Source organism: Kwoniella dejecticola, chromosome 9 (assembly GCF_000512565.2).
Source record: "Kwoniella dejecticola CBS 10117 chromosome 9, complete sequence".
Classification (NCBI taxonomy): Eukaryota; Fungi; Basidiomycota; class Tremellomycetes; order Tremellales; family Cryptococcaceae; genus Kwoniella; species Kwoniella dejecticola.
The window spans coordinates 617,792-632,163 of record NC_089309.1 but is presented as its reverse complement, the minus strand read 5'-3'; the positions used below and the strand labels follow the sequence as shown (position 1 = coordinate 632,163).

At 48.1% G+C, this 14,372-nt stretch overlaps 4 protein-coding genes across 4 annotated transcripts; 2 read left to right on the top strand and 2 right to left on the bottom strand.

Moving 5' to 3' along the window:
- Positions 1 to 15: 15 nt before the first annotated feature.
- Positions 16 to 813, top strand: I303_107195 (mitochondrial 54S ribosomal protein mL60; the record flags this gene model as incomplete). The annotated part of the gene is made up of 4 exons (XM_018409876.1): positions 16 to 65; positions 286 to 446; positions 582 to 655; positions 781 to 813. The coding sequence occupies 4 exons, from the start codon at positions 16 to 18 to the stop codon at positions 811 to 813; spliced, it is 318 nt and encodes a 105-aa protein (XP_018260879.1).
- Positions 814 to 1,121: 308 nt separating this feature from the next.
- Positions 1,122 to 5,359, bottom strand: I303_107194 (uncharacterized protein; the record flags this gene model as incomplete). The annotated part of the gene is made up of 8 exons (XM_018409875.1): positions 1,122 to 1,697; positions 1,779 to 1,886; positions 1,947 to 2,024; positions 2,090 to 2,452; positions 2,528 to 2,630; positions 2,691 to 2,748; positions 2,826 to 4,449; positions 4,517 to 5,359. 8 exons carry the CDS (start codon positions 5,357 to 5,359, stop codon positions 1,122 to 1,124), a joined length of 3,753 nt encoding a protein of 1,250 aa, XP_018260878.1.
- Positions 5,360 to 7,016: 1,657 nt separating this feature from the next.
- I303_107193 (uncharacterized protein) lies at positions 7,017 to 11,316 on the bottom strand (the record flags this gene model as incomplete). Its single annotated transcript, XM_018409874.1, has 15 exons — positions 7,017 to 7,465; positions 7,554 to 7,642; positions 7,707 to 7,759; positions 7,828 to 7,905; positions 7,966 to 8,103; positions 8,182 to 8,333; positions 8,435 to 8,513; positions 8,598 to 8,730; positions 8,793 to 8,878; positions 8,944 to 8,994; positions 9,074 to 9,523; positions 9,606 to 10,267; positions 10,337 to 10,853; positions 10,925 to 11,216; positions 11,303 to 11,316. The coding sequence occupies 15 exons, from the start codon at positions 11,314 to 11,316 to the stop codon at positions 7,017 to 7,019; spliced, it is 3,243 nt and encodes a 1,080-aa protein (XP_018260877.1).
- A 649-nt stretch (positions 11,317 to 11,965) lies between these two features.
- Positions 11,966 to 14,179, top strand: I303_107192 (uncharacterized protein; the record flags this gene model as incomplete). Its single annotated transcript, XM_018409873.2, has 9 exons — positions 11,966 to 12,229; positions 12,327 to 12,404; positions 12,486 to 12,652; positions 12,733 to 12,892; positions 12,960 to 13,184; positions 13,248 to 13,554; positions 13,624 to 13,880; positions 13,945 to 14,021; positions 14,089 to 14,179. The coding sequence occupies 9 exons, from the start codon at positions 11,966 to 11,968 to the stop codon at positions 14,177 to 14,179; spliced, it is 1,626 nt and encodes a 541-aa protein (XP_018260876.2).
- Between the last annotated feature and the right edge of the window lie 193 nt (positions 14,180 to 14,372).

Below are 14,372 nucleotides of genomic sequence, written 5' to 3'. Positions count from 1 at the left end.
GGAGATCAGGTAATCATGTTCGGAGCGTTCAGGCAGAGTTCGATATCGTTTGGCGGGTTATTATGGTACGTCCCCATCGTCCAATTGCCTTCTTTTCATCCTTTTGTAAAATACATCGTCTTCGTCTTCGTCTACGTCTACATGAGCTCTCCAGATCAGAGTCATCGCTTATCACGAATTCAATCTTTGTGATGGCTTTGGCTTTGGCTCTGATCATGCCCATGATGAGAGGGACGAACGATCGAGGTTAGATAGGCTGATGAATCAACCGTTCTGATGATACAGGAAATCACCATGGCGATTATCGCCTACTCGAAAAGCCAACCAACGGAAAAGGTTAAAGCAAGTAGATAGTGTGATAGCGGCAGTAGCTGAGTCTGGGATAATAACGAGGAGTCTGGAGAAGGCTTTGGCATTACCTATGGAAAGTGAGATGGCTGCTAAGAGTGAGTTGGAGTTGGAGTACCACCGTCGAAAATCATCTCAGCTCCTGCCGAGTGCGCAATGATCAAGTAGCAGAGTGGTGTGCTGATCATGGATGAATACTGTTGCTTGTGCCTTCGTGTGTAATGCGACAACAGATAAATATACGACCTTCTCGAAACATCATCGCGGATATAGGAAATCGCAGCACAAAGTACCTAAGTGGACGAGAGTGAGTCAACAAGGCAGTTAATTCTTGAACACATCATTCTATTCTCCCCTTCGTCAAATCCGCTGTCAATCACGCCATGATCTGCCAGACACCTAATTGCTGACTTTCTTCTTCTCTTTGCTCAGTTGACACTGCGCGAAAACCCGAAAGGTTTCTAGCTTTCGAATCCCACTTGCTCTGTCTTTCACATATATAACACGTGTGCCATATCATTCATCCGACCCGCATGTATATTACATTATCACATCTTCGGCCCAAGCAGGGCAAGTTATTATTCATGATAGCTGAACAGCATCAATTGCAGACTGGTGTTGATCATTTCCGGACGGGCCTAAGAGATAAGCTAATCTACAAGTTAACGGATAAATACAAAAGAAACCCTCAAACCGTTTACGATATTCCGAAATTAACAGAAGTGATGGACAACCCTTACCTCGGTCGTAAGATCGATTGCTTCAGCTACAGCCTATCTCATCCCTGCCCACGGAAACATCCCGCCGACCCCTCCGCCGCTATACCAACTATTCCCGAAATTATACGGCATCGGTGTCCCAACTTGTGGGATATTCGGCGCCGGACTGAACGCTCGACTGTTATTCCACTGTTGTTGGTTGTGCGGGTGCGGGAACATCATGCCTGGCTGACTGTACGGAGATGGCGACATCGTAGATGAAGGATGCGGAAGCGGAGGTGCAATATCATTATAGGAAGGCAGGCCGTAAGTATTGTAAAGATCGTTGGTCGGGTAGACAGTCTGAGTACCGTTGGGATACATGCCAGTGGGGCTCATACCCATGGCCGAGCTGGGCTGGGCATAAGACGGATACTGCGCAGGCGAAGGTGAAGGTAAACTCTGATCGTAACCCGGATTGGGCGGGAGTGAGAAAGAAGATCTCGAGTTAGATCGTCTTGCTCGACTACCCTCCGTGTGGACTGATACTTCGGGTCCTCGGGAATGGGTATGAGATGCGCTTCGATTTCTTCGATGTTCTCGATCGGAGTCCTGAGGCGGGGCAGCTAGCGACTCGCCGGCTCTTGGGCGCTATCATAACAAAGGAGTGTCATGTCAGCTGGATATCCTGACAAGCCATTGGAGCGCCCAGGATAGAACGATCGCGCGCACCTCATCGACGGACCTCACTACCCAAGCAGTCAAGCATTGCATCAAGCTCGGGTCTTTGGCTTGCCGATGTATCACCGGACTGACAGTACATCGAGTATAATTGGAATTCTAACAACATATCTCATGGTCAGCTGGAAAGCTTTGTAAGGAATGTCGAACCTTGCTCACAAATTGTCCGAAGACCCAGTACTTCAGGTTAGTGATAGCGAAGAAATAACACTGATTCTGAACACAGTCGTCATAGACCTATGTTCATGGCCGTTTGTCAGCTTGTGATCCACCAAGCATTGCAGCAGGACTTCATAGCTTACCTGGGCTTGCAGTAAGTTAGCCTGGCCAACATCTCCCACACAGGTCTCTCCGTAGAATCCCCACCAGCCTTCCCCGTTCTTTCCTCGAGCAAATTCCTTAATGACCCCCGAATCAACCACAGAAGGAGGCCTGATCTCAAGGATCATAGCTCGGTCAGTATCGTTGCTCCTGTTGACCAGTACCATCGTCCCAAAGCCGTCCCACAGATAATGCGATTTAGAGCTGGCATGTTGTTGACGATATGAAGGCGATTCATGAGATGAGGTCGCGTGCGGCGGCTGTGGGGAAGGAATAAGATGGAATGTGAAGGTCGTAGCGGAGTATCTAAGCATATGCAGTGTTGATACGGCTGTTTGGAGAATCTATGAGACCTGTTCAGTCAGTCTCTGGGAGAGTGCGACGAAGTTCGACGTCAATCGACCGGACTGCACACTTACAGTGCTCGTCACCCAGCTCAGTAAGCCTAAGTCTTCGGCTTGATGGGTCTCGTGTTCAAAGAACTCTAATGTGTCGTAGCCTTCCGCAGGCAGCGCAAAGATCCTAATGGGCGCTCAACAGTCAGCCGACACACCTTCGTCCTGAAGACTTGGCACGACTCACTGTGTTCCCCATCGATTGGCCATATCGATAGGATGTCTAGGTACATTCTCATCTTGCCCTGCCACGCAACATCAGACGAACGGACTGTCACTACCTTCAAGTGTCAATGGTACCAGAGAAAGTTTGTAAACTTACAGTCAAGTATGCTCCTCTCAAAGCCTCGTTGAGCTTCCCAGCTGCTCAATGACCTGCCATGTACTCTGGCATCCTCCGCGAGTCTGAGTCTCCGGTGCCATTCCCAGCTCAACTCATCGAGGCCTAATGACCGCTTACCTCCCCATAGGCCCATACCTCTCTTCGCGGAAGTGGCAAGGGGCCATCGATCCCACGAGGGGATCTCAACATAGCGCAAATACGTAAGAAGGTCGTCTGCTGGAAGAATCAAGGTTCTTCGACTCGACCTGGATGGCGCGACGGAGGACCTCATATGCCGTCCACTCGAAGTACTCTGGATGTCGTGCTGGGAGGTAGAAGACGATCCATTCGGACCTAAAGAAAGTGATGAGAATAATGAGCGAATGCCTCTTCCATCCCCGTTCAAGCCATCAAGATTGCCATTGTAGTCATTCCTGCTTGAGCCCCTAGGAAGTGGAACGGGAGTGGGATTGTGAGTGGAATTCGAGACGGAAGAAGAAGCTCCAAGCATATCATGATTTCGAGCAGAAGGCGTGGATTGATGAGAGGATCTTTTCTGAATTTTTCTGGTACTACCAGGTGCAGTCACACGTGAGATGGAGTTGATGATGGGAGCCACATATGACATTGGTCGGATAGGCAAGGGCTTTTCTCTCCCACCATTGGTACCATTACGAAACTCAGTCCGGGAGTTCAGGTTCGTATTGCTCCGCAAAGCTGATCTGAGAGTGCCTGAATGGATGGCTCTATGTTGAGGCTTCTTCCTGCCCAGACCAATTACTTCGATGGCCTCTCCAGCAGGACCGATGCCGGTACTCGCAGTGGCATGAGGATCCCATCTTCGTCCCCCAGACAAGGTATCATCGGAATCAGAGTCCTCCAGAGCCGATCGATACGATCTGTTGGATCTACTAGAGCCTCTGGACCGAGTCGAGTCGAAAGAGACTCTAGATCTAATGGATCCACTGCTGTCCATCTTTCTGACGATTGACGAAGAAGTTCGCGATTGTGTGTACGGGGTCGGCGGTCGACGGTGTACTGGAGGGGCATTGTTCGCCCGCTCGGCTCGCATGGCTTCTTGAGCGGCTTCAGGTGTCGGGTAGAGTATCTCCCTCGACGATAATTTGCGGACTCGCTCAAAACGCTCGTGCTCAGTCTCAGTCGGCAGGTCTTTTGGGATTGGTTTAGGTGTTTTGTTACTCTTACTCTCCTTTCGCTTCACTTGCGCGGAAGCAGATCTAGCTGGCTCCTTTTCGGCTGCTCTTGGCTGTTCAAGTGCTTTTATGAGTACGTGAGCTTGCTGGGACCGAGAGTCCCGCCGATGTGGGGCAGGAAGATTGAGTCCTGATCCATTGGCTGCGACAGGTGTAGGAGTGTGAGGATGACGTGTCGATGCCACGGCAGGCTGATGAGAGATGGACTGATTTCTCAGCGTGTCGAGCGATTCTTTTCTTTTCCTCTGCGGTAACGTGTCTAGTCGTTCGGGAACCATCAGATGATCGGTCGATGGCGTCCTGCCGTGCCCTGTGATTGAGGGACGAACGGAAGATATACTTCCGGTCCTGGTATGTCTCGATCCTGGATTCTTATTTTGGCTTTGGACTGGTAGGCGTTGTTGTTGGTGCTGGTGAGTACTACGATTATGGTCGTTGGGTCTCGTACCATCCGCCTGAAGTGTCATTGTGTCTCACTCCTTGTTTACTGGAAGACCGCTCTTGCTGAGGTTGATACAGATGTTGACGAGTGTGAGCGTGTACTGGTCGATCAGGGTTCAGATGATCCCTTGATGAATGGTCAAAAGACCGTCTAGGCGGATTAGGTATTCTCTCCTCCTCTACCGATAGGTAACCCGGATGCTGAGCAGATGTACTTGCTGATCGCCTTTGCGAAGGTCTACTGTACTTCGGCTGTCGGTGTTCTCCCGACGATCCGCTCTCTTCCTCAAAAACTTCTTGATGGTGTGGATGTGAGCGATGTTGTTCCGGTATCCTCTGAGACGTGCTTGCCGATCTGTGGTTCCTGGGACGGTAGTGCGACGAAAGTTGAGGGTCCGGCGTCAATGCTCGTCTGGAAGTGGCTTTTGGGGAATAGTACTCGCTCGGTTGTCTTTCGTCAAGTGAAAATCTCCTGTGATGCGGGCGTTGCTGATGGTGTTGTTGGTATTCCCGCTCTTGATTGTAAGGTTGTTCGTTCGAATACCTTCGTTGACTCGCACGAGAGCCGGATCTGGGAGGGAAATAGGCGGTCTGTTCAGCTTGTGGTCCGATGTGTATCTGTTGGGATGGGTAGCGGGGTATACGTGCTTGGGGTGGTAGTGGCGATGTATATGATTGTGGGGGATATTGGACTGGCTGGATGAAGGTCTGTGATACTCCTGAAGGGTATGGTATAAGTGGCGGAGGGATGGGCGCGGGCTGCACTATGATCGGTCCTGGCGCAGGGCCGATTGCGGGTCGATATACTGGAAGAATAGGTGGTGCGAAGACTGGTGATGGTACAGGAGAAGTGTTAGCCCTAGTACAGATCTCAGCCATCAGTCCGCACGTTTAGAATTTACAGGTAATTACTCACTATGTGCTTTTGATTTCTCCTAACAGCGAGTACGATCGAGAAGTGATATGAAGGCTTTGAAGCGGGGACCATCGATATGAGGTGAAATCGGGATCAAGATAGGATGCTTTGATTGGAATAATGACAAGCCAGAAAAGAAGGAGGACGAGACTGGTTTGCAACGACCTCGACCTCACACCATCAAGTGTTAAGCGAGGCCCAATCCAGACAAAGTCAAGTGATTTGTCAGAGGGTAAGAATCAGAGCTAAGACGATTCGTTTACAGAATATGGCAGGAACAACCTAAAACGCCGTTGATCCGAGGAGAAGGGTGGGAGATACGCCAGAAACCATGACAATCAAACACGACTTTTCCACGCCCTCTCGAAATGAGACCGATGAGATAGTGCCATCATTGGGCGTCAAAACCTAAGCGAAGCTGGGAGATGGCCGGACATCACTTACCTCTTGAACCTCCTCCCCAGGGGTATATTCTCGTTCTATCACAACAACAATCGCAGATCGGCCCGCAACATGGATCGTCACAGCAACAATCCGCCGAGTTATGCTAGATTTTCAGTATATCAATGGGTAAAGGCATAGGCGTCAGTGGGTGTTCGAGACAGGGTGAGTGCCGGTGTCCGTGATGGAAACGACCGAGGAAAGTAAATAAGGGTCATGTAGGGGTTTGTGTGTGTCGTCGGATTAGGGACTGAGGTGTGGGTGGTGCCAGTGGATCGAAAGATTTGGGTGATTTGAGCGACCTACAGTGGAGTAACAAACTCCCATTATCGATTTCACACTATGCTCTCTCGTTCTGTCTTTGGGGTGTCAAGGAGTTTCGTGAACAGATTCAGTATACAGTAGCATTCATGAGTGCGGTTCTGGCGATCAGATCATATGTATATATTCTTTTTCAGTGTAGATCAGATCAATCAACCTTTTTCTGGACCGTTCTCTTCGGCCTTGCCCAGTGCTTCTTATTGTCGCATTCGTAATTAGCGCACCATCAATTCGGTCTGTGCGGAATACTAGTACAATATCGATGACGATTCATTCGGGTTGAGTTTCGTCCTTGACCAGAAAACAATATGTTGTTGCCCTTCATGCTTCTTCTGTCCGCTTGTTCATTTTGCAAGTGTTAATATCTGCTATTGTTGTCACCAGGTTCCTCATTGTACAATCAATTGAGATTGTTCGCCGACTGGTAACGATCAATTAAGCATCCTTTGTCAGTGAAGCTCCAATTTGATGGTAACTGATTTCGCGAGTTTCAGCTCCGCTCAGACCTCTTTTGTCCCTGAATACAGTAGTCCGTGTGTTCGAACAAAGGAGGATTCATCCGCTCATCCGTGTTCCTGTTCACTGTCGGTCATGCATGAGAATTATGAATAGTTCGTATGTGTATATAGACAACAAAAGACGATTCCTATTGAAACTTGTTTGGTATTATGCTATTATTGTGTTATGCGTGGATGTGAAAGTGAAAGTGAATGTGAACCGTGATCCTACGTGTACTGTGCTGTATCTTACATGAGTTCAAAATCCCTTCCCCAATCCGGTCCCCGTCCGTTCCGTCCATTCCGTCCGCTTTGTCCCATTTCATTCCAAGTCATGAGCAATTACGTGCGCCGGCAAAACCTATACAGCCTCCGTCCCTCTAGGTGTCCTCCCATAATCTCCCGGTCTACTCGCCTCGTACTCTCTTTGCGGCTCATGGCCTCTCGGTCCAGCATTCAACGCATCAGGCCCTCTTCCTTCTCCTTCTTCTTCTTCTTCTTCAGCAATACCTTCACTAGGCGACGAGATACCATTCGGAGTTCCAGAGGAAGTCACACCCCCATTGCCCTGAGTCTGAGTCGAAGTATTATTCTTATTCTTGATACTATGTCTCGATTTCAATTTATCCAATTGATAACTCAACATATTCCTTTTCTTGTATTTCTCTTTATCATATATCGATTTCCGATCTTCCATCTCTCCATCGCCATCTTCGTCCGAATCGTTATTGATTCTTCGGTACGGTAGTGGGATCTCACGTGTCACTCGATAAGCATCCGCGTTACCCAGATGTTCTGTTTCCACTCGGACTATCCGAATTTTGCATCGATTAGCATTTTGTCGTCGCTAATATTTGATGAATAGCCTAAGCCGTAAACAAGAGATACAGCAACTCACAGAAATTCCACTGCCAACGCCGGAGCATTTCCGCTAAAGCAAAAAGGAAAGAACGCATTCTGACGTTTTCCGTAGATAGTGGCAAGTACCTGAAACCATCCCAATCAGGTCAAGTCAATTCCTCAACTTGGCGTACTCCTTCGGCGAGCTCACCAGATGAAAACGAATCGAACCAGGACATTCGAGGTCATAGCCAGGTAATATACCTACAAACAGCAAGATTAGTGTGGTCCCATCCGCCATTGAGACATCAGGCTTGTATGACTGGGCTTACATATCGTTGAGAATACCCTAGATCCTTTCGCAGCAATCCAGCTTGGGGTCTAAACAAGCTCCAATCGATGACCAGATCCTAAACCGTGTTTCCGTGATGGTCAGCTCCATTGTTTGACACGGAACATGTATGACGTACCCAAGTAGAAGTATACACCGCACTAATGATAGCGACAATAATCCAAATAATGAACGCTTTATCATCTATCACACTATCCCTTGATCTCCAATAAACGAATAAGCATTGTTGCAAGATCACACTGAGGTATTTTCCAGCCTATACAAACGAAGAAGATAACGTTCCTCATGATCAGCAATCAAAACACATCATTGAATCGATCGCGACTAGACTCACGTTGATTAGATGGATGTTCAACTTGGAGTCATGATAACGTTTTAGACATTGTATGAAACGTGATCCAGCAGGCAGACACGCTAGTAGAGCGTAGGGCCAAGTTTTCGCTGAATGACATACTTCAAATACGTCGCCTGGCCATTTTTTCGAGTCTGCGTATCCCAATGAGTGGTATCAGCCATGGGCTGACTCAATGGAGGAGAGACCAGTTCAAGTTGAGTGTCGTTGGCGGCGTCGCGGAAACATGACTCACAACCGCAAGATATGAAATAGATATTCTGGACGGAGTATACCAGTGAATTGAGCTCATCCGCCAAGAAGAACGCAATAAACTGAAAGAAAAATCACAGCTCAATTTAGCATATCGTCCGCCTCGAGATTTTCGGAAGATGAGCAAATCGCCAGTGCCGACTCACCTCTACTCTGCTATATCCAGGTGTACAAACTCGGAATAAGACTTTCAACAGCCAATACCTCGTGCCTCTCCTGAGAACGGGCAAAGGGTTCAGGAAGAAGACCGCGACTAGAACAAGCCATGCTGCCGGCCATCTGCGTAGAATAGTTAGTGAGATAGATTCCGCATTACACTGGTAGGGGCATGTATGGCTTACGTTGTCGGCGCTACATTTGATGAGCCAATTTGAGCGAAAGTGAAGTAAAAGCAATATGACAGCGTCAAAAACAGAAATGCAGGGATCTGCTCAAGGTCGCCAAGATGAGTAATTCCTTCTTTGCAATGTCACTGTCACACCGATGACTCACCTCAAGAAATGATCGATAATCGATTGTAGGTCTAGTCAACTCCATGACGAACTGCATTCATCGCACGGTAAGTAAGCTATCATCCTACCCAATCCAATCCCAGCACTCGAAAATATGGAGAGACACATACCTCATAATTGATCCGCGCAGCAACATAAGCCCCCAAATTCAGTTGAAAGAGCATAGCAAACATAATCGGCAAATACAGTCCTCCGTAGACTTGCAACAATCCGCCCCAAGCAGGTATCTCTTCCCTTGTACTCGATTTCGACGATTCGATAATGGCGAAAACCGCCGCTGGGAGTCCTATTCCAATCATGATTCCCGATCTGAACACACTATCATAGTGCGTCTTCTCGGTTATCTGTCTTCTCAATTTGTCTCTCGCTCGTTTACTGTCTCCGTGTTCAAAGTGGATCGTATACAGGTCTTCGATTTGTTTGATCAGTCCGTCTATAGCTTCAGATTGAGAGAAAGTAGCTTTCGATATCTTCTCGTCCGTGTACATCTCTAAACAGATTATCTTGGTTGTCTTCTCGAATTTCTTGAGAGCTTTTCGGAATCCTGTCAGGTTCATAATCTATACCACGGCGAATTCGACAAACTCGCGTTAGCTGGAAACTCTGTACGTCTTTCGGGCGATCCGATAGGATTGCACTCACTCGATAATTCTTGATCAGTTCCAGCTGTCGATAAAACTCCAAAACAGCAGTTTTCAACTCCTTTTTGTACTTCTGATATCGCTCGGGATTGTAAGTCTGATGATCTTTATCGGCGGCCATAGCTTCTCGCAAACTACTCCGCGTAGTCTCATCCATCATCATAGGCGAAGACGATCTTTGTTGAGTGGCTACAGAATCATTGACCTGCAGGTGTTGTTGGTCCTTGCTGTTCACATTCAAATTCGCATTCACATTCTGTGTTTGATTCTGTTCGGGCGATAGATCATGATTCTGGAAACCCAGTCTTTGCCGTAATTTGTTGACAGTCTGCCCACCCACAACAGCTTGAGCTTGAGGTAATATCCTGCCGACCTTGGTCTCCCACTCAGGTACACCATGAGGATATAGTTCATGGTATATCTTCCTGTGTTCCGCTAATTCCTTTAACTGTTCTCTGAGATCATGCGACCGCTTCATTGCGTCGTTTTCCCTTGCCAGATAAAAGGCCTCGACTTTATCCAGCTCGTGCTCTAAGAAGTCGAAGAAATCTTTCTCGTCCGGTTCCAGCTGTTTATACAGCTCGTCGAAATTGTCGGCGGTTTTGATAGCTCCTCCAGGGGACGAGCGGAAGGGGATCGCTGGTGACGGCAGCGTCATTGACCCTATAAAATCCATTGTCATATCAGCTGTACCATTGCATCGAAGGGGTATAAGACATTTCAAAGACTCACTCATACTTCTAGGACCTAGTCTAGGACTCTTTCCGCCTTTCGGGGTATCAGGATTCGACGAGGAAGCAGTGATACCATGATTTCCTGCTAATCTAGGACTCCACAAACGTGGACTTTTGGTTGCTATAGATTGCGAGCCCTCTCCCTTTTTGCCGTCGGTTTGGCCATGCTCCGGGTGCTTGGTCTTGTTGAGATGGGTGTCCGAGTCTCCGCTACTCTGTCGTGAATGCTGAGATTCCTCTTCGATAGTCGTCTCGACGATAGCATCTGCTTTCAAGCTAGGACTGAATACTAGTCCTCTTTTCGAGCGGGCGCTACTGTCCGACCGTGGTGTTTGGATTTGATTAGGTGTAGCTGCAGGATTGGGGCTTGGCCCCGAAGAGAAAGTGTCCTGGTTATCGACACTTGGTGAGCCGATATCCAATGGCGGTGGGAAACGGTCGGATGTTGAGCTTTGAGGCGGTCGAGGGCTGACTCCTGTTGATCCATATCTTTGATTTCTATCTGATGCTCGAGACTGTGTGAGGGCCTCGTATCAGCTCAAAGGCTGCTATGGACCAACAACTAGCAGGGCAAGTTTGAACTTACAGTCCATCTATCGAGCCTCGGTGTAGCCGCCGTACTTCCCATCCTACTCCTCAGCGATCCTCTGATAGTATCTGGAGTACCCCTCTTCTCTCTCGGCGGAGCAGATGGCCCATGATCATCATCCGCGCCAGACGAATCTCCATCATCACCTTCCTCCCCTCCACTCAGTCCACCTTCTTTGCGTTCTTTCACTTGTCCAAGACGAGCAGCGACGACCTTGATCTTCTTCTTACATTGTCGATAATCTATATATGCCCGCTTCCATTCCGGAGTCTGATTCTCAGCTAGATACCTATAGCGCAATCACACCATGTCAGCTTTGGCCTGCTTTTCGTTGTCGTATGGATGGATGACGACGAGACGAAGCCTTGAACTGACCTTCCGAACTTCATGATGCCAAGCTCATGTGCGGGTCGTATATGCAGCGATTCGTGGAGAGGCAGTAAAGGGCAGTTGTTGTTGACTATATGTTCATGATGTACTTGTAGACCGGAGCTTGTTATTTCTTGAGAATCGGTATCTGAGCCTTCCGTTCGGTTTCTCCGTCTTGGTTTGTTGGAATCCAAAGGTCAAGCCAAAAGCACGAACGTTGTGAAAGGATCTTCTGTCCTATTCAGTCATTCAGTCATAGATGCCGTAAACATCTCACTTAAAATGTGAATACGGCGATCACCGCTTTATTCCAGTGAAAGTGGTTAGTGGTCACTTGGGCGATGGTGGGATTGATGCGTCGGCTAAATCCAAAAGTATTTTAACAAGCGCGCAAATCGAAATAAAAGAGATCTCGTCACGGCCAGGGAAAGATAACATTTTCCAATTTACAGGTAAAAGGTAAAAAGTTAAATGAGTCGATCCGCAATTTCCATTTTGTGACCTACCTCACACTCCATCCTAATCCCATCTCTCAGCTCCCATCAGGCATTGACAGCTGGATATATATATCGAGTTATCTTGGCTTTGCTTTCTTTGTCTGTCTGCTGGTCTCCGATCTTGTGCTTTCTATCATTTACTCTGATCGGTTATCAGTGTCAAATCTTCGCGATGGCCGCCAAACCCAACAGCGAACTCCAAGGTCTCGAACTGTCCGATCGTACGAAAGACACTTACACCAACCAAGGTGAAGGCGATAACGGAGTAGATCCGAGTCAACTGCCGCAAACGGACTATCGATATGACGAAGAAGCCGCTGCTACCGGACGATATAGGAAATATCCTAGTGGTGCGGTCGGATTAGCTAAACGGGGTATGGATGTATTGGTGGAGCATGGTGTGGAGGAACGGGGTATTGAACCTCGGCCTGAAGAGGTGAGCGCGCAGCCCGATTCTTGTTAATGGGTTCAAACCCGAGTGAAATTCGTTGGTCAAGGACAAGATTGAGTGCTGACCGTTGAGAGTCATTCAGGATCGAGAGACCTTGACTATCTGGTCTTATCTCCCTCAAACGACGTTGTGGGCTGCGTTCAACTTCAACATCCTTTCTGTGAGTGGCTATTGTCCCCGAGCCCGACCTAGGGGCGCAAGCATGATAGTACAACGGCTCATTCATAAAGGTTGGTCGCAGTTCTCTGAAGGTGTAATTGGGCCAGCATTGTTCGGGCTCAATTGGAGAGCATCAGCAGCATGTATCGTCCTATTCACCTTAGCTTCTGGTCTACCTGTGGCATATTGCGCTACGAACGGGCCAAAGACAGGTATGAGGCAGATGGTTCAGGCCAGGTATGGCTTAGGGTATGTTGCGTTTCTTTCCCTGTTCACCTTTCCTCTTCGTCGCAAGCAAGACAGCTGATTTTTCTCGGGTTTTTGAATAGCTATTTCCCAGCAATGATCTTTGGATTGATAAACTGCGCGACCATGATTGGTTTCATGTCTTTGACGGCTATCTTGGCCGGACAGTGTCTTTCGCTGGCATCAAACAGTACCATGAGCTACAACGTCGGTATTGTCATTGCTGCCTTGATTGCCCTCATCGTGAGTTCCGCTTTCACCTTACATTTCTACACTCATAGCGTTTAACCACAGCTAACCGCGCCTGTAGCTTTCATTTGTCGGTCTTCGGGCACTTCATATCGTCTCACTTACCGCTTTCCCGATCATGATCGTCGTTTTCCTCGCCTTGACCGGATTGTCAGGGAGCAAGCTCCATTTGGCAGTAGCAGAAGCAGCCTATGAAGCTACCGGCGCCACCGCTTCAGGAGTATTAGGTTATGGAGCAAGTTTGATAGGATTCACTATCACATACTCGGCTTTAGCTAGCGATTTCGTGGGTATTCCCATTCTCCGTTTTACCTACAAATAGCGTCTGACTTACATGCCACTTGAACAGACAACATCGTTGCCAGCTCACACTCCTCGACTCCCGTTATTCCTCTGTGTCTACCTCGGCTTGACTATCCCAATCATCTCCATCACTCTTCTCGGAGCTGCATGTCAATTGGCGTCCTACTCGATAGCCTCCTGGGCCGAAGCCTCGGAAGTCGGCGTACCGAATTTGATATTCGCCATTTCCGGATCGGGCGGAGGAGCACGATTTGTCATGGTCCTATTCTGCCTCAGTGTGGTAGCCAATACCGCTCCTACGATCTACTCGGCCGGTCTTAGTGGTCAAGTAGCCATCCCATTCTTGGTGAAAGGTGAGTTGACGAGTGACGATAATCAAGATTGGTTGGAAGGATTTCTTGCTGATGGTTCATTTGAAATAGTGCCAAGGTACTTCTTAGCGCTTATCGTAACGGCAATCTACCTACCCATAGCCATTGTCGGCGCATCATCATTCTACGTTGCCCTGGAAAACTTCTCAGCGGTGCTCTCATACTGGACAGCTCTGTATATACCTCCGACATTGATCGAGCCCATGTTATTCAGAAATCCAGTCAGTATGAAGACATATCCTGTAGAAATCTGGAACAAGATTGGAAAATTACCTATCGGATTGGCGTCCATCGTCTCTGCCATTTGCGTGAGTTCATGTTTTCATGATCCCTTCATCGCTAGCGTGTTCTGACACCACTGGGCTACTTTAGGGTATCCCGATTATCGCTGCATCGATGTCGCAATCTTGGTGGGTAGGATGGATAGCCAGGAAGATCACTTCCGGATCGTCAGTCCTTTTCTTCTTGCTTTCAACAGGGCATAAGAAGGTTGAGCTGATCTCCATGGGTTGATAGGGGAGATGTAGCTTTTGAGCTTGGTGCAGTCGTGGTGACTTTGGTATATCTTCCGGTGAGGTATTTGGAAAGAAAGTACACTGGGCGTTAAGCATTGATCGGGACAGGTGGAGCAAGGTATCGACGCATTTCTTCACCAATTCGTCTGGACTCAGTTTTAGGGGGTTTGAGTTTCTGCATCTACAATTCATCTTGTCATATTATCTATCTATAACATCTAATATATACATCACGACTATTCATCAAACAGGAGGGCATCAACTGTCAATGCATCGCATAGCGTT